The sequence below is a fragment of the Myripristis murdjan genome, chromosome 17 (genome assembly GCF_902150065.1).
Source record: "Myripristis murdjan chromosome 17, fMyrMur1.1, whole genome shotgun sequence".
NCBI classification, from domain to species: domain Eukaryota; kingdom Metazoa; phylum Chordata; class Actinopteri; order Holocentriformes; family Holocentridae; genus Myripristis; species Myripristis murdjan.
The window spans coordinates 28,451,912-28,475,929 of record NC_043996.1 but is presented as its reverse complement, the minus strand read 5'-3'; the positions used below and the strand labels follow the sequence as shown (position 1 = coordinate 28,475,929).

Here is a 24,018-nt window from a genome sequence, read left to right as displayed (position 1 = left end):
TAGTGCAGTAACCCAGTGTACATTTGGGTTTTTTTCTGTATATATGTAATATTATTATCTACAGTATTATAGTCAATTGCACATATTTTTTTATAATTTTTTATTTGCAACTGCAACTGGCTATGTTCCCTCTTAGGGATCAAACAAGTACTTCTGATTCTGATTCTGGTTTATTATGGTTTGTTTGTATTGTTTTGCAACCCAGTGACTGAAACTTGTTGAAAACCTTGCCTCGCCAACATCAGCTTTTCAGGGAGAGAGGCCATGTTTTTAGTTTGACAACAGCGCAATTGAGTTTTTTTTTCTTGTTATGGGTGTTGAAATTTGCTGAAGAAGTCAGATTTCGAAGGTTTTCACTCAAGATCAACTGAATATTAAATTCAGTCCGAGCTTTGGCCGCATGCCTAACAGTGAGAGATGCTCACTGTGGCTCTGATGTAAAATCACATGACTTTCCAAACCGAGCTGGAGCACTACCATGACCTTAAATGTTTCTTCATCTCTGGTTTGTTGTTTTCTGGAGGGCTGAACAGTTTGGTTTCAACAACAGCCGGGCTGAAAACCTCCAGCTAATGTGATGAGTGCTGAACAAGACTGAAAACGGGCTCTGCTGTGTTCCTGTGAACTAACTGGACAACATGAAGGAGACTGCTTGTTGGACATGTGGATACTGATTTATTCAATATCTGTAGTGTAGACATTATACATGAGTGGACAGCAGGAAATTTTTCCTATAGTTTATTGCTTATTGTGACAAAACTAATTAGTATGCTGGATGTCACAGCATTCATCAGTCACTGGTTATTTAAAACTGGGGTTTTCAAAAGCTTTTGTTAGAGTACTGACAGCTTTTCTGCAGCAGTGTGACAGTTCAATTTCCTTTTTTATTCCTGATTAGGATCCCTATCAGCTGATGATTCCGTGTCAGCTAGTTTAAAAAAAGCCACTGGCCTAAAAAAAGACTGTACAATTCAGCTGACGTCACAAGATGGACAGACTGCATAAAATGATAAATACAAATGGGTATTGTAAGATTGTGAGAAATTTGTCATGGATGGCTCATCCTTTAAAAGGTGATTTACACCGACACGCATGGAGGTTACAAGATAAGGAGAAACAAAGTCAGATATTAAGCAGGTGAGATGCAGAGATTTGTCAAACCCAATATTTACAAATCCACTGACTCATCACTTTGATGCTCTTTTTAAATGCATTTTGAATGTGCGGTTCAATATAAATTTATTTATACTACATATATACTTATAATTGTGAGATTTGGACAGGTAAGGGATCCCACTTTCAAACTAATCTGTACAGCTGAAGTGGGGGTGCTTTCATCATTTTTTGGGTAATCGCTTATGATTACTGTTACCCCCCCCCCCCAAAAAAAAAAAAAAAAAAAACGACCATCACATTTGAATCAAAGAAAATTGAGAGGAAATAATAAGGCTAACTAACCGAGCCTCATCTTGTATTTTAGAATCAAACAAGCCGTTTTTGGAGACATTCATCTGTTATTAATGAGCCACTAGCTGCTGATTGGCTGGCAGCTGATGCTAAGTTAAGGCTTGAAATGATTTGTTGATTTTGATCTTTGATTAGATTAATTTTCTGGTGATGTCATTTCCCACAGAAAACCTCATTAAATAGCAAAGAGTCCGACTACCATCTTTTCAAATAATTTAAATAGCATCCCAGAACATGCTAAAACTAGAAAGAAAAAAAAAAGGTTTCTGTGATACTCCACGTAAAAAGATCAATTCTGTGTCCAGGGGGAAATAAGTGAGTGGATGAGGCTCTGGGACGAGTAAGATTGTGCATCTACAATATAATAAATCCTGAACATGAAAGTGTCCGGTGTGTCAGCTCTATATCGATGTGTTTCCATACCCGTTCCTTGGTGTTCCCCACGACCACGCTGCTGGCCAGCCGGTTGTCGAACACGTCGTCGGTCTTCAGCTGGCCCGCCGCTCCGGGCAGGGGGGGGAAGCTGGACAGGCCCAGCTCGAAGCTCGGAGACGGCGGTTTGGGAGGAGGAGGCGACTGAGGCGTCACTCTCTGCATGATGGCATCAAACACAGAGTCAGCACAACGCTCAGAAAGGGAAACTGAAACTCCCCCGCACAGCAAACACACAAACCCAAACCACAGCAATACTGAGTCGATCAGATGTCTGGCCAACAGCTCCACTACGGCTCAGAGAGTTTGAACTCGCATAAGGAAAAGACTAGTCAGGCTTTCTTTCTGTCCTTATTGGATATGAAAAGTGATCGATGCGATGTAAAGGAGATAATTTAATGATAGAAAATAGCTGCATTCATTAAGTGTAAGCTACATCATCAAAGCAGAAATACAGAGTGACAGATTAATAATACAAGATGGAAACATAAAAAAGTACTTACTGTAAACTTTTCGTCCCTCTTTTTCCTAGAAGCAGAAACATTTTTCCTTTAAGAAAGAGAACACCTTCAATTTACAGCCATCCATTCTGCCTGAAGCATGCCTTCGTCTTACATAACAGTCAGTGTAAACATTCACATGGGGGAAAATATCAATTCTAAACCATTTTAACCATACAGGACATGAAAATGTGATAAAACTGTATTATATCAGGACAGATTCTGTTGTCAATATGTCTCGGCGTCAGTGGCGCCAAAAGCAAATCCTGTGCACGTGTTGCACTTGGTGAATCAACATGTTTTTGTAGTTGGTGAATAAACATGTTTTTGGCACAGCATTAATCTACTCACACTGGCACAGTATGGTATGTTTTTCCATTTGCACAGTTTGGTTTGGTTTAGGAAATGCAAGACACACAGGCAGTCCAGTCTACAGTCAGCTAACAGTGACGTTGCCATTATGCTGATGATATTAAATCAATGTGATCAAAACATCATGGGCACTGACAATAAGCTCAACCCACGAGAACAATCAGTATGAGTGGAGTACATTTCCATGCATTTTTAGACTTTTTTGGGGTATAAATGACCAAATTGTGTTTCCAGAATTAGCCAAAAATGTGCCAAAGTAGGCGCAACTTCAGTTCAGCTAACTGGGGGATACACCAATTCCACTTTTTAAACACTGACACCAAATATAAAACTTCAGTTTTGACAAAGTAATTGATAAAACAACTATTTTCCCCTCCATTTGAGAAACACTGGCTTCTGTGTATCAAAAATGGGGAATAAAATATAGGAACTGTTTGTTTTTATATGTGACATGGCTTATGATATTGGTGCATCCCCATACTGGACATCTAATACATATGGTACCAAACCTGTGCCCCAGTGAGCCCATATTTATGTACAGCAGGGAGTCGGTACATCATGGCACTGATATGGCAGGTCCATCAGGGAGCCATCGTGGTGCCTGAGTAAAAGTAAAACTCTGAAGAGTGACGGTGATTCACCTTCCTCGGCCCATGCCCAGGGAGTAGTCAGTGGTGACGGGCTCGGCCACGCGTCCCGTGCCCACGCCGTCCCTGCGGGGGAAGGCCACAGTGGAGGGTAACCTGGCTCTGGGCTGACTGGTGGGGAGCCGTGTCGGGGGGCTGCTGCGGACCCCGTTGAGGAGCCTCTCGCTGGGGAAGCTGGAGAAGAGGCCCGGGCTGTCCAGGAGCCCAGAGCTGCGGTCCGCCGTGGGGATGGTCGGCCTCAGGTGAGGCTTACTGTGATTCCTGCAACAATCAAGAGTGGAAATGCTAATTCAGCATTTGGGATGGGTGCAAAAGGACCGTGTTTCTTTGAAGACTCTGTGAATAGAGACGCAGCGACAGCAATTTTCTTGGCCGATTTGATCAGATTTCTGATCTTTGAAATGTCTGACATGCCAATTCTTATTTTCGTCCTTTCTAAGAACTATAACAGACAGCAGACTATTAAACTTGCATTTCCTCCAAAATTGCACCAGGTTACCTCAAATTCTCTCACTTTCACTCAAACAATTCTGAAAATAAAAAAGAGCTCCGGGACACTGGACAGAGGTTTTTTTTTTGTTTTTTTTTTTGTATAAACATAATCCAACTGAAAATGAACTGCAGTACAAATGGATTACACATGTGATCCGTCATGTGGATGTTGGATTTTTATATTTGTTCTATTGTTTTTATTTTGTAATTTCCTGTGAACACGGAAGTTGGAAGTTTATTTCAAGAAATTAACAGTTAAAAAAAACAGTGCAAAACAGTGCAGAAACAGCTACACGTGTCATCAAACTTTCTATGCTCACTGAATGACTATGAATTCAGGGAGGACAGATACAGTTTGCCAGTTTGCCTGTCTGTTTGCCACAAGTAATTTTTTTGTTTGAGTTCAAGAAAACAAAACCCATACAGCTCCACTGTGCTGAGGGGAAACTGGAAACCTCGCCAAATCACACAGAAACCCAATCTGTATGGATAAAATCCACTACGAACAACTGGGAAAACATCTTTTTGTTTTGTATTTTGGGTGAAATGCTCCTTTAAAGTTACACTGGGTCACAAACCTGTTCCTGGGTGAGTAGTGTCTGACGGTGAGAGGAGACGTCGCTGGTTTGAAACTGTGTGATGTAAATCCGTTGATGAACTGGGTGTTGTGAAATGGAGTAACCTGGCAGACAGAGACATGAGGTCCATCAGGGGAATTCACGGGAGACATGAGACAGATTTATGTACTAAAATAACAAACACACTATTGTTTGCAGTGAGACAACGATGACAAAGGAGACTTGAAATTTTTGGCCTCCACTACCTTGAATTGTCACACTTGTTTTGTACTGAAGAAACAACAACAGCGGGTTTTGCTCAAAAATGAAAGTTTGTTTTTGACCCAATTTTTTGACACCAAATCCTACAAACTAATTTTTAGCACTTTTCTAAAAGCATGGTACTTTTACACAGTATTAGGTTAACTTAAATTCCTGGTTGATAAAATGATGACACTATTAAGGAATGAACCCGAGATGATGATTTCCCTCAGGACAGATATCAGATATGTTTTGGACCTGTATTCTTTCATATATTAAATCTCTTCCACTGACACTGACACTAAACTAAAGCCGATTCTTTAATGGTGATAAGAGCTAAATAAATACTTCTTTGTCAGTTTTACTTCAGCAAACTTCACTTCTTGGAAACAACAGCACTGAGGTCAATCCTCTCTTCTTCAGCATCAGAAAAGAGGACAATATGAAATTAATTAAGGTGTCCAACTGGGTTTCTTAGGGAAGAAAAATGAAAGCAACTCATGTTTTGTCTCCAGCGTGAACGCCTGTCCTGTATTATTGTGAATCCACTATCAACTGTAAGGAAAAATCATGCAAAATAAGGCGCAAGAAAATAAAATTGATACCATTGTCGAGATTCCCATCGCTGCCTTGACTAGACGTGACCACAAGTGAACCAATCTGTTATTGCCCATAACTATTTTCATATTGGCACCCAACACCCAATTAAAAAAACAAAACAAAACAAAACAACAACAACAAAAAAAAACCAACAACACCACCCAATTAAAACTGTTGCGCTGCCTGCAGAACTTCTACCACCCTGGCTGGATTTATTTCTGGGAAGCATCCGGAAGAGCAGAGCCATTTCTGCCAAACACAAATCTATAACCATTTGTTGTAGTAAATGGTCCAAATTAGGGATGCAACTGATTTTTATTATCATTTTCAATTAGTCTATGGATTTACTCCCCTCCCCCCAATTAAACCATGAATTATTTCATTTAATCTGTAATGTGTCAAAAGAAAATTGACAAAAGACTCATAGGATGTGATCAGAGTGCAAAGAGACTTCTTCAAAATGCTTCATTAGTCTGACCAGCAGCCAAAATCCCAAAGTATTAATGTTATAATGATATGAACGGAGAAACATAAAACAATCTGGTAAAACTTAATACCAACAACCTTAGCATCTTCATAAGGCAGGAATCAACAAATGTTTGGTGTTTTTCCTTCACAGATGACTTAAATGATTAAATGATCAAAACCAATTTAGATAATTAATCATTTGGACAACTGATCAATTTAATATTTTTTTAATCCATTAATTTACTGTCCATCGACTGGTGAATTAATTGACTGCTAATTTCAGAATTAGTCCAAACTCCTTTGATGTGTCTGAGTTTTAATGATGACATTTCCATGGTTTTGAAAGACTAAAATCTGAATTACAAGCACGAGGCTCTACCAGCCTGGTAAAGCTGGTGCTAAACAGATTTCTTGCTCGTGGCGGTGAGAGGCTGCCGGCGGTCCTTACCAGCGTGGGGTCGATGAAGCTGTGTGTGGCTGACCAGGCCTGCGGCGTGATGAGGCTGTACAGGGGGAACTGCTGCTGCGGGCTGTACACCGGCGGGATGTAGTAGGACGTGTAGCGCTGCTGGGCGTACGGGTTCACCTCCACCGGCCGGTAACCGTTCTTTGGCATGAAAGTGTTGATAGCGATTGCCTTCGCCTTTATCCGCGCCTGGAGGGAAGAAGAACGGAGTCTCTCAGAGTCTGTCGTGTGCTAGTTCTGCGTCGCCGTCTTTGTTTTACGGCGTCGGTTTCATCTGTATTTGTGCCGTTTGTTTGTCAATATTCGCTGTGTGTCGAAGCTGTTGATTCAAAGAGTTTTATTAAAGCTCTTGGTTTGATTTGAGCCACAAGTTAATACATTTTGGTGGCAGCTTGTGTACATTTGTCTTCCCTTGTGGACGCTTGGCAGCCACGACTCTGAGATCCCGTTATATTGTGAAAGCGTATGAGGCCGATAGGCTATATCAGTGAAAGCAGCTGCTTAGTTTTAAAATGCACCAGACCATGTGGCCTGCAAACAAAAGTTATCTTCACTTACTGCAACAGAGGCGTCCCAAAAAAATAGTTTAATACAAGGCAAAACAGGTCAAGCTTTTCAGACAAGTTTGTATGAAATTAAGTTTTTTTTTTTTTTTTTTTAAAAAAAGGCCAGACGCCAGTTTCAGAAACATTAAAATATTGGATTGATACCAATATTGTTTTTAAAGCATTTAAAAACAAAGCATAAGGCATTTTGATTCTGCATCGTTTGTTTTTAAAAAAAATAAAATCTTATTTTAGTTGCCAAAAAACTACAGTAACTAATGAAATTTTATACATAAACAAACAGCAAGATATATAAAATACAAAATTAAAAAATTACATATACATATTGCAGACACACTGGTGGAGAGAGGGTACCTTTGGTCATATTTGTGTAGGTGACAGACAAAAATCCTGTTTCATAAACTGTCCTATAAATATTGAACAAAAGATCTCGTCTCTTTCTGTTCACACTCACTCCACCTACCAACAGATGTTGGTAAAAGTGATTATCGGTCAGGCTCAACCACATGCAGTTATAGTGCATAATTAACATAAATGGCACAGTGACGTCGGGGAGTCACACACACTGCAGGGAGACGATCACATGCAAACACTTTGGCTTTCAACTTCCTCCATCTGTGTGCGATCAGGCAGGATGGCATTCAAAAAGGTGAGAAAAGACATGAAGGAGCCCTGGCAGGCGAGGCGATTTCTTAAGTGCCGCTAAAAGAAGATTTCCATAAATTAGTGGGACTACTTAAAAAGTGTGATGTCACATAACCTCTAAACGAACTCCTTACGTGCAGATTTGCATGATTCCTCTACCTGGGAGCTCTGTGGGTTTTCTTCTTCTAGGAGACACTGCGTTAAATTATGTATGAGGAAGGATATCCTTATCCTGTTCCTCATTAATAAATTCAGTGTTTAAGACTTTGCTGCTAATGGGGTGTTTGGCTTGGATCAAGGCATAATCACAACAAACAAAAAGATAATTGTTCGAAACAAACACATTAGGTGGAACAGAAAAAAGCAGACCGAACACACAGGAAAACGGAGCTGGGAGCTGGAGACCTGATCCTCCAGAGTTAAGCAGGTTTAGGGCATAAAGGAGAACTTCAGTGTGTTTGATTTAGCCTGTGGTGACGGGCGTCTCTCTGTGTTGACTATAACACTACATGAAGCTCTGAGTTTGCATATGACCTGTCTTCAATACTGTCCTACAAGGAGAAAAAGTTTTAACTGTTTAAAGTAGCAACGCTGGGAAAGTAACACGGCTGGGTAAAATATAAATTTTCTGGTAAGGACCAATCTTCATTTGAATGATCCAAAATCTATTCTTAAAATCCCCAAACTAATCTTTTAATCTGTGCCTTTTCTCAGTGGATCTACAACGATTTTTTGCTATATGTTATTTGACCAGAAGACACGACACTTTGGGTAAATAAAACAAACTGAAATCGAAAATCAGTGCCATCATCCAGCCCTTGAAAATATCAAAATTTCCTCTCCTGTCCAGCAACAAGTACTGTTAACACAGGAAGTGGATAGTCTAGTTTGGTAGAGGTTTTTGTTGATACAGATTTTATCTGTCTGACTTTTAGTTTTAGTAATTTGATTCTGTTAAACACACAGAGATAACCACCTTCATTTACAATGCTGTCAAAACTGAATGATACTGAAATAAGTGCAAATAAAGCAACTAAATATAAAATTACAACAGTATTTGATGCAACTGAGCTTTGCAAAGTACCATAAGGCTCAGAATCATTCTGTATGACACCATTAGAAAGTCAGTATCTGTTTTTGCTGGACGACCTACCTTAATCGGCTTCCCTTGGAAGGTCTTCACCTCCTCACGGAGATACTGATATGCCTTTAACAAGAGGAGGTTAAAACAGAACATTAGATACAGTCTGAATTTAAATCTCATTAAAAAAAAAAACAACAACACAAAAACAAGTAGCAAACTGACAACACCAGCATACAATAAAAAGTTTGAGGTGCAACAGGGGAAAAACAGTCGAGGAGAAAAGATTTTGTGAAAGACGGGCATGATCTGATACACAGAAGAGAAACTGGGGGAAAGGTACAGAGATTTCAAGGTGAGAAAATAAAATATTAACTTTCCAGATGTTTTCATACCTGCTGTGCATCTGCTTCTGATTCAAAGGTGATGAACCAGTTGTCGTTGTAGGCAAACTCACAATTGATGAACTTGGGTAGGTTGTCCCCTTTAAAAAGAGCCTCAACCTCCTGGGAGAAAAAAAACAAAAAAAAAAAAACAGAAGAAGTGAGTGGATAAAGGAGTTACACTGGGGATTCAGCAAAACCACTCTCAGATAAGACCAGCATCATACCAAGTAAGGATACTTAAAAAAAAAAGGAAAACAAGAAGTCTGATCCATCATTTTTTACTCATTAAACCAAACATGCACAATTAAGAGCGATCATTAAACATTATTAATCTTTCTGTGCATGAGCAGATCAAATGGCTTAGCTTTGATTTCTGTTGTGTTACAAGCAGCTTTCCATGGAAAATTTCAATACCTGGGGAATTCTCTGATACAGATATGCTTTTTTTAAATGTCTTACAGGCCCAATATTCCTGACATGAGTGCATCGGTAAACTCGAGAAATTTAGATGAATGTCGCCTGAATAAAGCAGCCTTGTTAGAGCTTTTTTCCCCCAAACTCTTTCCTTTTAAACCCACAAGCTTATTTGCCACAGCCAATAAACATCAGACTAAACCTTCTGACGAATCACAACCAGCCTGGGAAATTAACACCAGCCAAACTGTGGTTTAAACTGGGCAGCAGACTGGGACAATCCAGAAACCAATTTCGCAGGTCAACAGACACTTTGAAACTTTTTTGTAAAGCATCACGCAAGTTTATGATAATATGGAAGTCACATTTGAAATGAATAACTTGGCTCTAAACAAGTTGAAGTGGCAGACACATTTAAGGATGTGGCAGGCTGTGTTGTTGACAGACAAAAAAAAATGCGTCTCTTCCCCCTCATGCTTTGATGATTTCATTGGTTTTGAATTGAGCATGCCGCTCAGACTTTTGAAAACATGACTGTCACTCTTATTTTTAGGGAGCAGAGCAACAAAGATGGTGAGGGAACACGGCGTCGTTTCAGTTTTGGTTTGAAAAGCGGGGTGATTTGAGGTTGTCAAGCTGCAGGGCATGAAAAACATTCAATCTTGCGCGGCATAACGGAGAACTGAAAGAAGACTAGCAGCCCAACAAAGTGCTGAAGACATCATCCAGGGTCTGTAGCTGCAGATCCACAGATGTTTTCTCAAGACCCAAATCAGTAAAGACCAGAGAGTGCAGCTAAAAATCAACATCATAATGGCATTTTGTTCCAAAAAGAAGTCAGGTTCTTTAATGATGAGACAACGTGATGCCTTGATATCATTATTTAGTCTAGACACGTACAAGATGTTCTTGTTACAATGAGACCCTGGAGTTGATGGTGTACTGTTGTGATCACGTAATGCTGTGATAACCTCCTGTTGCCCTGAGTCAGCTGCTCAGATGATGCCCTGTCATGCTGAAGCAGGTAATTGTGTTACTGGAATCAGAGCCATCCTGTCCGTGTTTCTACTTCCTGTGTGCTCAGGGCTCAGTGTTTGGTGGGGCTCTGATCAGCAGGGTTTATCTTTAATGGACACAAATTCAAACTCCACACATGGTGCTGCAGCGTGGGATGGCATTAGAGCAAAATTTATGCCTCGTAAAATTGGAATGATTTATTTAGCAACTTTTGGATGACAGGTGGCCTTCATCAGCCATATGCATGATCAAAAACCAGCAGGTTTCTGAACTTTGTCATGTTCCAGACCTCCGAGTGAAAATATATTTTGGTTTGTGTTCAGTCATAAGTTGTTTACATGCCATATCTAAACGCCAACAGATCCAAAGTGGTGAGATTAAAACATATTGTTCAAATAAATAATGACACTTAAAAAAAAAAAAAAAAAAAATCAAAGAGTGAAATTCAGAAGGATTTCACTCTTTGATTTCACCTGTTGGTCTCCAAGCCACATGCTGAAAACCACTGGATTAATCAATTAATTACAGTCAATTGCAATTAACTGACATAAAGTTATTCAGTTGTAGTTGTGATAATCATTTTGGTTTTGTACCTTATCCGATAACAATACCAAACACTGTCTGATTCCAGCTTTCCATCTCTGGGGCAGCGGTACTGACCTCGATGGGCGTGCTCTCAGGAACCTCTCTGAGGATGACGATGCAGCGGTTCTGGTTGGGCCGCACCTTTTCCCCCTTCTCATCCACCTGGACCAATGGCAGAGCTGGAGACAGATATGGAGAGGTGAGCTTCAAAAATGAAAAAGTAAATAAACAAATAAATGAAAAGGGCTTCTCTGGCTCCAAAGTTATAAATTCATGGGCGCATTTCCAAGAATGGAGAAGAAGGCATCCATGCACCGGGCATCTTTTCAAAGTTTGATGCGTGCCTTGCATTCATTGTTATCTTTTTTTTTCTCTTTAAACCATAATTTTAAAAAAAGACTCTTCTCAACTGGCTTCTTTGTCTTTAGCTAGCAATTCAAATAATAAGAATATTAAGAGTAACTTTATAGAGCACTTTTCAAAAAATAGTTATAAAGTGCTAAGCGAGTTATAAAGTGCTAACAATAGTGTTGAACAAACAACAGATTGGCAAGAAAAGTATAATACAATCATAAAATGTACAAAGTTCCAAGTATTTAGTCCACAGCTGCTCTTTCTGCTAAAGAAAATCAAAATCAAGACACGAAACAACAGCACCTATTGTCCAGGCACTGTAGCCTTACACCTCAACTCCCTTTTATTTTTTGCCTATTTTAATTCTCAATCATTGCATAAAATCTAACTGAGAACGGTAAAACAGCAATACACATGGCCTAATAAATGTACAAATAAGTAAGTTATGATCTCTTCCAGAGTCTTGGCCAGCATCATATTTAAAACCTTGGCATCACAGACATCACTGGACCATAAAATAAGACTGCAGAATCCATCCATCCAAGAAAGATTAATTGATGTGGACACTGTAGTGAATTAAGTAGGTACCAATAAATCAACCAAACAAGCAGGTAAAGCTCTGCTGGAAGCACTTTAACAGCTTCTCATGGGAAATTAGCACCAGCCACATGCTGATACAAATTCACTGTGGCTGGTAAGTTTGCTTTCTCTACTAAACCAGAAACTCATTTCATATCTTTCTATGTAGCTGGCTTGTACAACAGTGTAAAGTGGCTACTGCAGGCACTGGACAACGATTCAGCCTCCTACCTTGGCTGGAACACGTCACATTATTGTCATTAAGTTAGTTTTACGCCACAGAATGAGGCGTTACTCACATCGCAAAATGTCCACGATCAGCTCCACGTCGGTGCTGAGCTTCTTGACGTGGTCCAGGTTGGCCACCGTCACGATTGGCACGTACTGGTCGCTGTCCATCTGGGAGATGAGGTACATGTCGCTGGCCAGATTCTCCCTATGGAGGACGGAAGGAGGAGAAAACTGAGGAAGGGAGGAGGCTGAGGTGGCTAGTGACACTTCCTGGCAATTTGCATCCTTGCAACTGTGTGGCGGTGAAATTTCAGCGTTTATTTATCCAGAGTAACCTGAAAGCACCTTCCTGGATCCCAGCCGTACAATTACACGTGTTCACACCTGGGAGATTCCAAGTAAAACCACAAGTCTGCAACTAATGAGCACCGAGCAGCTCCATGTCAGAAGCTCAAGCCCACTGTGAAAGAGGAGCAAAGTGTTTTTTCTTTCACTTTCCCCAGACGGATTTTCCTTAGCAGTTCTGGTAGTCAAGCTTTCTGGTCATAAGCCAGTTTCTTCAACCTCCTGGCCTCTGTCCAAAACGACGACATAGGACAAGTAAGTGATAGAAACAGACGGTAATGTGTGCACTCTATGATGCCTCCAAGTAGATCAACACGAGCAGAGAAGAAAAATCAACTCTGAGGCCTTGATTCCCTCCAAAACAGCAGCTAAACCGCCGCCACCGCAAAGGCATTCTTGTCAGTATGAAATAAGGCTTTCATTCAGACCACGCCTGACGCCCACAGAGAGTAAGTGAGAGAGAGAGACAGAGAGAGAGAGAGAGACAGAGAGATGATACCACACATATTTCAGCACGTTGCGACATGGGCAATGCTTGATCAGCATCATCCACAATCAAAAACAAGAACAGATTCTGTACAGTCCTGTGACAGATTCATGATAACAACTTCTAATTACTGATCAATTTATTTTAATGTGATCTCAGCTCTCTGGCTCCCTGGTTAATTACTTGCCTCCATCTTTTCTAAGGAGAATACACTGACAGTAGGCTGCATGGCCTCCAAGGTTTAGTGAATTTTTTAACAGATGACATTACCAACATACTAGCAGCCTAAAGGACCATACCAGTGACTCTGAATGTTTGGCACATTTAGTGTAATTTCCTCACGTTTCACACTGCAACAAATCATCTTGCAAATCCTGTAGGCTCCTTACAATTTACATATAATGGCAGTCATATAATGAAGTATGGAAGAAGTATTGTTGACTCAGACTGAATACTTTTCAATTACTCTCTTCGCTGAAATTTTTTTATTGCACATAAAAAGAAAAATGTCCACCACACAGTTGGACACCACACAGTCGAACAGTGTCTGACTGTGTGGTGTACGAGTCCATGTGTGACAGTGTTTGTTTCTCGGCATCATGAACATAGTAACTGCAGCTCCTGAAGCCCAAGGTGCTGCGGTTAAAAACCTGGATCAACAGTAACCAGGATAGCAGAACAAATGGAGTTGGGATTCCACTGAGTCATCCACAAGTTTTCTTCCCTGGTCTTGGCTTTCTTTAATGACCTGTTAAAAGCAACTATTTTTCTTGTCTGTGCTGCATTTAAAGTGCTTCTTTTCCATTAACAAGTGTGGAACAGCTGCTGAGCAGTGGACCTTGGGAGGTGGAGAGATGGGGACGGCCAGATTAGTGTGTATCTCGCCTGTTGCTGCGGTGCTTTACAGGGATACCTGCACATTTTAAGTTTTAGTTGCTTGTTCTTCCCCTTCAGTGTCACACTGTTCAAGAAAACATTTGCAGAATTTTGTTTCAAAGTGAAATATTCACCATTTGAAGGTTACTATTGCTTTGTGTCTTGTTAATCCATATGGGATAGAAACTTACTAAAACATTAATATTACATACTTACTGAAGAGGAAAAATCAAATAAACATGAAATTGAAAAATGAAAATAAAAAAATAGTTGCCTACGACTAGGATTGGGCCAAGAGATTTTATGAGAAGAATTTGGGGGGAAAAAACTATTTTTCGTAAAACTGATTGTAAAATTTAAACAAAATGCTTAATAAAACAAAATTAAAATTTATTTTAGTATATTTTAAACGACAGCAGATCATTTAAGCAACAAAGTGACAAGTCAACAGGGCTCTAATCTTCTGTACTTCCTCTGTACTGTAGAGATACTGAACGATATATTTCACCATTTTGTGTCTTCTGACTTTGGCAATTCACTTTGCAAGAAACCTGTTTGTTGAAAACACTGAATAAACCCACTCTTTGTGAGGTCATTAACCCAGCACCCCGGCACTTTCCTGTTTGGGGCGTCACACTATCATGTTGAGCTCACCGGGAAAGACAGAACTCCAGCGTCTTCTTCAGATGCTCCCTCAGGCCCTCCTGGGGATTCTCCGGCTGGGGGTCGCTGCCTGCTGACACAGAGAGGAAACGCTGTCTTGGTAAATTAGAGTACAACCCGAATTATCCCTGACCCTTAGTGACAGGCTGCTCAGACCACTGAAATGTTTGGCTCAACAAAATGAGCCGTACATGATGCAGGATGTTGCTGAAAAAAAAAAAAGTGGGTTCTCAGAAATATTCCCTGGATTATTAAATATAAAAATGTTCCAAAACATCTTGACCGCTGTCATTTCCTCATAAAAAGCTTGCTTGTTATTTTAGTACTGTAAGTTTATTTATCCAGGGAGAGCTGACTGGACATTAATGTTCATTCTCAGCAACATTTTGCTTCACAATCACAAACATGACACTGCACAATGCTCGAAGGCACCTTGACAGCAGTTGAGGCTGTTGCTCTCAATTTTTTCCTGGATGATACAGGGTGTGAAACAGCAACGTTCTGATCACAAATCTACTTCTGTAACCTCTACAGTTCCACTGCCATCAAATCAATGTACTGAATATTAAGATATTTGAATAATTGCTGAGTTTTATGGGAAAATATCTGGATATCTGTGCTGAATTAATTGGTAAATTTAAAAAAAAAGAAAAAACAAGCAGATCTCCCAAAAGTTGAAGGTGCTGCACCACCAATTTCCCAAACAATGTAAAAAGAGAGAGAGAAATAATAGCAACAAATTCACTACTAATTAATTTAATTACTACTTAAAACAACTGACTGAAAATCCAGATATTTAGTATTTAGTGCCATAGCTAACAAATGAAAATTAAATCCATCATTTCACCTGCCTCATTTCACCTCAGCGTGATGGAAAGTCCAGCCTGAGAAAGTCTGGTTATGCATTTCTACAGCTACTAACCGTACCTGCAGCTGTCTTATTTGTCTAGCATTGCTTTTAGGAGGAGAATATTAAGAGATCGATGTGCTGTCAGAGATAGTGCTTGGCTAAAGTCAATGAAACTTTAATACTGCAATGAAAAAAAGCACATTGCAAATAACAAATAAGTCCTTAACAGTCGCTCCAAGCCTCCAGATGGTGAGTTATGCCACTCTGGACAGAGTGCAGCTCTTAACGACATGATGCAATTTACCTTCCAACAGTCAAGACTTAAAAGGTCAAGTAAAGACACAATATTGCAAGCATCACTCAGCAGCAGCTTCACCAAACACTAACAGTGTTACAGAGTTTACTCACTTTAAATTTTACTTTTCCCCCCATTTCCTTAGAAGCAGTCGTGCCAACAAAAAGGAAACCGAGTGCAATTTGCCTCAGCCTTGAGATGACTTTCACCGTCAAGAATTGTTCAATTGTGAAGTCAGTTGAATTATTCTTTTACCTTGGGAGAAATAATCTCCAATTGTTCAGTCTGCTCTTCTAGTCATTTCCGCAGATACAAGACCATCATCTGGCATTTCTATTCTGTTCTATTCTATTCTGAAAACTTGCCTGAGAAAAATGTAAAACTGAATGCATTTTTGAACAAGGCAGCGACTGTGGCTGGTGGAGAGGAAAGTTTCCAGCCCTGTCCTTTTAAAATGAAAATCATCAGCTATGTGCCATCAAGGCCGAAGAGCCTGCAGGTTTCCATTCCAAACAATCACTAAACCAGGTGAGCACACTGACTATGTTCCTCTCTCTCTCTCTAGCTGAATGAGTTTTGTGTGCGGCTGCCGCTGTTGTGTTTGGCTGGAATGAAAACATGCAGACTCTCAGGCCTCGCCTCATTTCTATGCTGTTCTCTTCCACCTGACCACCGCCCGGCCCACCTGTGTGCGCGGCATCCTGCCCAGGCTCGGGGTATTCTGTGTAGGCTGGCTCGGGGCACTCCAGGGTGACGGAGGCGTCGGGGGCCGGGTCGGCCAGCATCACTGGGACCGGTGGAGGCTCATCCGGGTCGGCTAGTAGAGGCTCCTTGAAAGCCTTGTCTTCACTGGCTTCATAGCCTGCATGGAGAAGTAAAGTGTGTGAGTGTTTCACTTCCAATTTATTATGCAATAATTAAAGTAACACCCCAAAACATTTTGATATCAATAAATGCCTATTTAGGTACTATTAATGATTGATGAAACACAATAATAATGATTCAAGCTACAGCCGTTTTATGAAAGCTTTTCCATTTGCTGTTTTTAACAATCTGTGTAAGGCAGCTCTTTCCAGGGAAAAATCTTAAGCTGCACAGTAAGTGATCCATTTAAATGTTTTTATTTTGTTTGGAATAAGCAGAAGAGGAAAAACTGGATAGTTAGCATCAGATGAGATCTAATGTAAAACATACTGTGGATGGATAACATAATAATAAATCATCCAGTAAGGCAGTAGGCTCTGGAAGTGGGTCAGCTGCCATACTGGTGCACCCACTGAAGTGGAAACCGTGCAGCGTACAAAAAAAAAAAAAAAAAAAAAAAAAAACATGAAGGGAGTGTGAACACAATCCACAGGTGTATTAACATTTGGAGAAAGCTTCATACCCATGTTTACTGATCTGTCTCCATCTGCAAACAAAGTTGACTTGACTAATTTGTCTGCTGATGGCTAACTTACTGAGCTGCTGTGGAAAGTTATTTTAGAGTGGTTGTCAACAGGTGAGATCGCTTTTGAGGTGCAAAAACACCACTGATGAGACAAAAAAAAGAGAAAAGAATAAATAAAGTAAAACAGAAATCTACAAGAGAATTATCAACTTCACTTTCTGGTGAACACAACTAATCCCAGCCTGGTTTGGGTGTTACAGGAAATCAACGAATGCTACTGAGGTGAAGATGTGGGCAGTTTCCATTACAAACGTGTGGTTGAATTAAACCTATAACGCCTTCACAATGTTGAGCAGTTAATTCCGTCATCCTTAAACCACCTCCTGTGTAAACTCTCAACACTGGTCAGATCTAAGCTAACCTCTACAGGAAACAACATCCACCAGGGCGTGAAAACTGAAAACCATCATGCGGAGGTCCAGTCCTCTTCTCGCTTAAAAACTTAAGTTCGAGGCGGCAGCACACAGCTACTAAAGCTGGTGGAATTTTTGAAAAAAGTGAAGTTTCCTTCCCTGGCATCAAATAGAGGCCACTATGAGAATCACCAGACTATATTAAGCCTTCTGCAACACTTTTTCCATAAATATCCTCACAGACGTAGGAGCCGAAATACGTAGAGACGTCAGTCCGATCCAAAACGTAGACTAATCAATAATTTCTGTTTCGCCGCCACATCCTTGTTGCCTCTACAACGGCTATACTTGGCTGAGTCCTGGGCACATTAAAATGAGTGATTACGCTCATTTGTGTGGAGGGAACAGTGGCTGTGGGTGGAATATTCATAGCTCATGCTAAATTGAGTATGAATGATTAAAGAGGTGTCTCGGTGTGACGAGGGAACCGACAAGAATTGACGGTGGCAGCCCACGAGGTAAGAGAGGGGTCTGTGAGTCTGCGAGGTCAAGAGTCGAAATCTCAGAGCCAGCAGGAAAAACCAAGACAAAGGAAGTGACAACGAGTAACGTTCTCCTTTCTGCCAACAGTTAAGACTGAGGTGCCCTTGAGCAAAGCACAGAAACCCCCCAAATTTCTCCAGTGGAGCTGTGGTTACACACATTGAGAATGTATATAACTGCATGAATACAAGGCTGAACTGTGGTTTAATTCGATATCGTTTGACCTGGAAAAATAAAGGTTGAAGAAAAAGTGGTTAAAATAAAAAGAGCATTGCTAGACAATTTCCATCCAGTTTCATTCCACTAGTTCAGGGATAGTCGACCATGTGCCATTGAGAGCTCAGAGTCCATTTGTCCACTCCCATACATAATCATCTGTATTTTTTCCTATTTGGATCAAGACATTTTAGTTTAGGTAGCTGACACATTTTGGTATTGATCAGTCACTGTGGCTAGGTTGACAAAAAAGAAAAATTCTTGTCCTTACATCTAGGAATAAAATGTGGTTTGTGCTAAAAAAAAAAAAATGTCCATAAAGTAATCATTAAGTAGACCTGGTGGTGAGCACCTACTCTGCTTTCCAGTCGTTGCAAATCATGACCTCGCAATACCTTTTTAGTAACTATGTTATTGCCCAAGCTTTCCAATTGATTTGTTTGTGCTTCCTGGTTAGATCAAATTAATTTAAGATTTCTTCTCAAAGCTCTGTACCAGTGTTGGAAATTAGCTACATGAGGCATGCTGGTTCCAGGTACGGTTCCAAGTAAAGTTCTCCAGACCTAATTCTGGACCTGTTCAGGCAATTAATACAAAAATCTTTAGGAGGAAAACCCCCGCCTGTTGATCTGCACTGGTCAAGCACTGATGTGTTGACACTTCTGTAAACGTGACTCATCGTTATAGGACTACAACACAACGCAGAGAGCAGCAAACAACAAACTTACACTAAACTAACAGCAAAACGATGTAAACTACAAATTGGACAAATGGTGAGGAGCATGCACTTATAAGATGTTCAGGAGAATCAAGAAGTTTGATTTGGCTAGGAGAAATGGAAACTGTATTTAAACATTTCCCAGTGTTTTTTGCAGTGTTTATGGCTCAACATCGCACAATTCGCATTTGGTTGTTCATACAGTCAAATGGAAACACAAGCAAGCCCCTTAACTTTCATGGACTCTGTACAGTTCAAACATATGGAAAATTCTGGGTTAGTTTGGTAGTCAAAATGGGCTACTAGTGCTTATACAGTGTGTACTTCCATGTGGATAAGCAATGCATTTACACTTTGGCTGCTTAACACAGTCAAACGTCTAAGACTGCCAGATGGACCGGGCGATCAGATCTTCACTGGGCTTTGTGCTTTATTTTTTTCTCTATCCAAACATATTCCCATCACCAAGAATTGCAGGCTGATGCCAAGTGTGTCAGTGAGTTTCCTGTCCTGACAGGCTGACCTTCTGGGCCGGGGTCGGCCGAACTATCGGAGCCTTCCTTCCATGGCTGGAGGGCAGCAGGTGTGGTGTCGGCGCTCCCACTGGGGTCCAGGCTAAACATGTGGTTGGCCCATGCTTTCGCATTGGGGTTGAGGTCTGAAACCTTGGCGGATTCCTGGGAACACAACAGAGTTCAGGCAGACTCATCAGCATGTATCTTGAATGTAGATTTTAGCTCACACAGATATTGTGAAATTCACTGTACTCGGTGGTTCATGTGGTTCTGATTAATGAAAATAAGAAATATTATTATGAATGAGCAGGTGTTCCTATGTTTTAGCCTGGTTTTATGTTTCATGCTCTACCCGTTTAGATATACAAGACCAATATGACTACATTTTTATAAAGAAAAATCAACGAGGATTCCAGTCAATCAAATCTGAATAAATGATAAGTTCAATCAACAGGATTGGGCATATGACAAATTTGACATCAGTGGAGCATAAATGCTAACACAACAGCTGACTTTTTGATTAAAACCTCATAAGAAAAAAAGATGAAAACACATCCAAAAACAGGAAAATACAACAGATTTCACTGCACAGTCTTGCCCACAAATACTAAACACAAACCAAAAACAATAGCAATTCACTTCAACTCCAGTGACACATCTTTCCTGCTTTCCATCTGCTTCCGTCTTGGATGGGACTCAGCTGTGATTCAAGGCTTTTATTTTAATTTTTTTTTTTTTTGTATTTCACACTTCAGGCATTGAACTGGCACCTTCTTACCCACACCGACTCACTCAATCGATGAGCATGTTGTGGTTCGGTGTTTTTTGCTCAATGACGGTTCGACAGGACACCGAGCTGCTGACGGACATGCCAGCGCATTCTGCAATTACACCTGTCGCTGTTTGGTTACAGGACATCCTCGAGCCACCCGGGCACCTTGTTGTCGCCAAGTGAAAGTCACAGGAACGCAGCTTATGGTGCGGAGCGAGGTCTGTTGTCAAATCTGCTGTTTTCATGCGGCTGATCAAATCGGACAGATGCACCGTGATTTTATGACCTGCTTGGTTTCAACTTTATTTATTTTGTCACATCTTACTTCAACAAGCCCCATTTTTATGTCACCTACAGAAATGTCATTTTTCTCCGTGCTTTTAAGACCACTCTTTATTCTTTGAACAATCTGCCTTTTCACTAAATTCAGAGTAAACTCCCAATGTACCATTGAACAACTTCACACAACATCAATGTCCACTGTCTGTGTCAGTGATGATGTGACTAATTTTCATCCCTATAATGTTTTGGAAACGACATTTTGCTTTCGCGATGTAGCCATTAACCACAACAACAAAATCGTTGAATAAGAGTCACTGAGAACAACGCTCAGCAGAGGAAAACAGACGGTACACACACACACACACACACACACACACACACACACACACACACACACACACACACACACACAGCCCTACAGCTCTCTCTCACACACACACACCCCTCCAGCTTTCACATAGTTCCCAAGAGGCAGCGAGTGCAGCCCCCTCTGCTCTCTCATTTGTTTTCAGTCAGTAAAACTGTGGCGAGGCCAGTTTAGCTTGTGCTTTCGAGTGCAGTTATCAGTAAAAAGTGTTTTTGCAAACATTCTCCCACCCCCGCCCCAAAATGTGAACCAAATGGAGAATGAAACGCTCATTAGCAAGACAGGATTTCTCTTCCCTCAGTCAGGCCGTCAGGCAGCAACCTCCTGCTGGGCGAGGAGTCTCCCTGAATTATAAATATTTTAGCAGTGACAGTGTGTCTGTGCTTATTTGTTATCACCGCAGTGAGGGATGCAACAGTGACTAATTTTAAGGAGAACCCAAGCACATTATTGGCATTTCTCCATAGTGTTAGCTGCAAGCCAGACAACTAATACGACTATCATGTAGTGCAGTTTGTTCATCTTCAGTGAAGTCACTGCAGAAAAAGGTGAGCTGGTGATTTGCATCAGAGATGTGTGACAGGGCAGTGTGGCTGTGTTGGGCGTCCAACAACCTGTGTGCAAACTGAACAACTCAGCCAAGAGAAGGCTCAAACACATTTAAACCGGACAAGGCACACTAACTGAGGTGTAATTTGGTCATCTTTTACAGGTGTTACAGGACAAAATATCTGAGGGTGGTGAGTCCCACTTTTGCAGAATGCTCTAAAACAAAAACTGCCTTTATGAAACTTTAGATGGACCTTTGCAATAAAGTCACTCTTTCATTATTGTGGTTTATCACCAATTTGTCACAAAATAATTCAATTATACAGTAAAACATAAAAAATCATCAACTGGCCAGTAACCTGTCTGCTTTTTGCAAAAAATACTAAATAATATTAAAAAATTAAAAAAAAAAAAAAAAAAAGGGTTTGATATTTGACTATATACAATCACTTGTATTTTTAACAAGGACTTTTGAGGTCCAAAATAGAAAAACTAACGCAACATGACATGCCCATTATGTGACACAAATCACATAACATTACATCTGATTTTTGAGTTTGTCAATGTATTTTTGTGCACATGATTACTGTTACAAGTTTTATTTGATAAGAAAAGATTTGTTTTAATGTGACAAAGTAAAGTTTAAAACTTGAAAAGCAAAATTATTAAAAGGCTGTTAATTATCTTGTATGTAAGAAAATCAGGTTGGGGACAGTATCGGCAAGTCTGGCTTACAAAAAAAAAAAAAAAAAAGTCAGTCGGGATCACCCAAAGCAATGCTACCAGCGCAACCCAAATTTTACAAGCCTGAGCAACAAACATCCAATAACAGACACCCATCAGTCAGGTGTTGTGCCCCCCCTCCAGCCCCATGTGCCAGCACGCCTCCTCGGCCCAACAGCATCTGACAGCAGCTGCTTCAGAGCTCAGAGACGCTACCTCGACCTGACAGGCAGCAGGAAGCCTTTCTGCCGCCGGTCATACTCACAGGATCAAAGCGACGGTTCAGCATGCACGTCTCGCAGGCTAACAGACTGTAACCCAGGGCTGTAGTGAGCGCCAGCGTTTCCTGAAAGTCCTGAGGCATCGTGGGCCTGCTGCTCCCTGCAGGCGGTGGGAGGAAGCTCCAGTGCATCCAGTCCATGATTAACACACACACAGACACACACACACACTCAAACACTGTTTAAGTATCTCCACAGGGGGGGAAGAAGAAAACTCCTGGCCAACATTTTCTGCTTCAAGCCTCGACGCTTCTCCAAGTCATTGCTGTTCCCGTCAAACCTCAGCCGCCACCGCCGATGCCGATGCGCCCTGTCTGGCCCATCAAACTCGAGCTGCTGGGTCGCCGTGGAGTCGACAAATATGATGACACCGCTGAGGCTCCCCTCCCCCGGGGAAGCAGGCTGACGTGGCAGAAGCTGACTGGCTGCCTTTGCTTCTGTTAATCGGCCCTCTCTGCTTTTGTTCAGTCGTCGCCGCACTGAGTCATTCCTGTTGCGAAGCTCCGAGGCCTCTGAAGGTTTTGGCAGAGTTGAAGCCGCACCTGAGCTCGGCTCAGCTACAGTCTGCACTCCATCACCCACATGCTAAATAAGCCCCGTGGCATCACCCAAATTAATTCAGCTCTCCTGTGCCTTGATTTTAATAGATTATACTGCTAACGAGCTGAGTCGCCGAGGTAAAAGAGGAAAGAGGAAAAAAATAGAAGAAAACGACAAAGGCTTTCCTGGGAAAATCTGCTTCTGGTACCCTGCAAGTGTGTCACCCAAGAAGAAGCAAGTTGGAGGGAGAGACAGAGACAGAGCACGAGAGAGAGAGAGAGGGAGAGAGAGAGAGAGAGGGAGAGAGATGAATAAAGCAAGAGAGATTAAGGGAGAGAGAGTAAAAGGAACGGGGGATAAGGCTGACATGATACACGATGAGCAGTGACAGACAGCGTTCCTGGGTCGTATTTCACAAACGCTGCATTACCAGATCATTTCGGATGCGTCTGGCCAGAGACACACACACACACACACACACACACACGCACACCCCAATAATCCAGGCCTGCGCTCATGTAAAACCCTCTCCCACTTGCATCCGACCTGGCTGCCATAGAAACCACTGCTGACATCACCGGCTGCGCTCACTCCGGGTCCATTTGACCTTTCGAAATTTAAAAAAGTTCCCTTCCTTTACAGAGGAGGAAGAGGTCTGCCGCTTCCCCGATTTGAGGGAGTATTTTGGGAGGAGACGAGAGGATGTGATTCATCGCGGGCTGCGGACAGAGACGAGTTATTGTCGGTGTCATCGGAGGGCAGCCGGCGTAGCGTGGGTTTATTGCTCTGCTCCGTCTGATGGGCCCGTCAGCAGCAGACAGGAAAGACAGAGACGGCAGACGCACAAGAGTCCTTCAGGAGGGAGGAATCAAAACAGCTGAATTTGGACTGATCTGTGTGTGCGCAGGCCTGAGGCTCCTCTCCTCTGACAGCTACAGGACTCAAACAGACAGCCAGACAACTGCTGAGCACACAGGACGCCTTGAAAATGCTTTGTCCACAGCGCCCACGCCTACCTGTGGGCACTTTTCCTACAAACAAAACCGGGTGACGGTGATAAAAACACATTAGCA

The 24,018-nt window shown here is 41.4% G+C and overlaps 1 protein-coding gene across 5 annotated transcripts in view; it reads right to left on the bottom strand.

Annotated features, from left to right (window-relative positions):
* The window catches only part of larp4b (La ribonucleoprotein 4B), a 50,895-nt gene that overhangs the window by 11,876 nt on the left and 15,001 nt on the right, over positions 1-24,018 (bottom strand). Inside the window, exons 3-14 of one of the 5 annotated variants that reach the window (XM_030074381.1) lie at positions 19,440-19,593; positions 16,322-16,498; positions 14,483-14,564; positions 12,189-12,325; positions 11,032-11,135; positions 8,950-9,060; positions 8,627-8,680; positions 6,245-6,451; positions 4,489-4,592; positions 3,413-3,679; positions 2,403-2,448; positions 1,891-2,058 (exon numbers count right to left, since the gene is read on the bottom strand). In XM_030074381.1, the coding sequence (XP_029930241.1) occupies positions 1,891-2,058; positions 2,403-2,448; positions 3,413-3,679; positions 4,489-4,592; positions 6,245-6,451; positions 8,627-8,680; positions 8,950-9,060; positions 11,032-11,135; positions 12,189-12,325; positions 14,483-14,564; positions 16,322-16,498; positions 19,440-19,593 (1,611 nt within the window). The remainder of the gene's footprint in view (positions 1-1,890; positions 2,059-2,402; positions 2,449-3,412; positions 3,680-4,488; positions 4,593-6,244; positions 6,452-8,626; positions 8,681-8,949; positions 9,061-11,031; positions 11,136-12,188; positions 12,326-14,482; positions 14,565-16,321; positions 16,499-19,439; positions 19,594-24,018) is intronic. The other 4 variants (XM_030074383.1, XM_030074382.1, XM_030074384.1 and 1 more) reach the window with 4 other exon arrangements.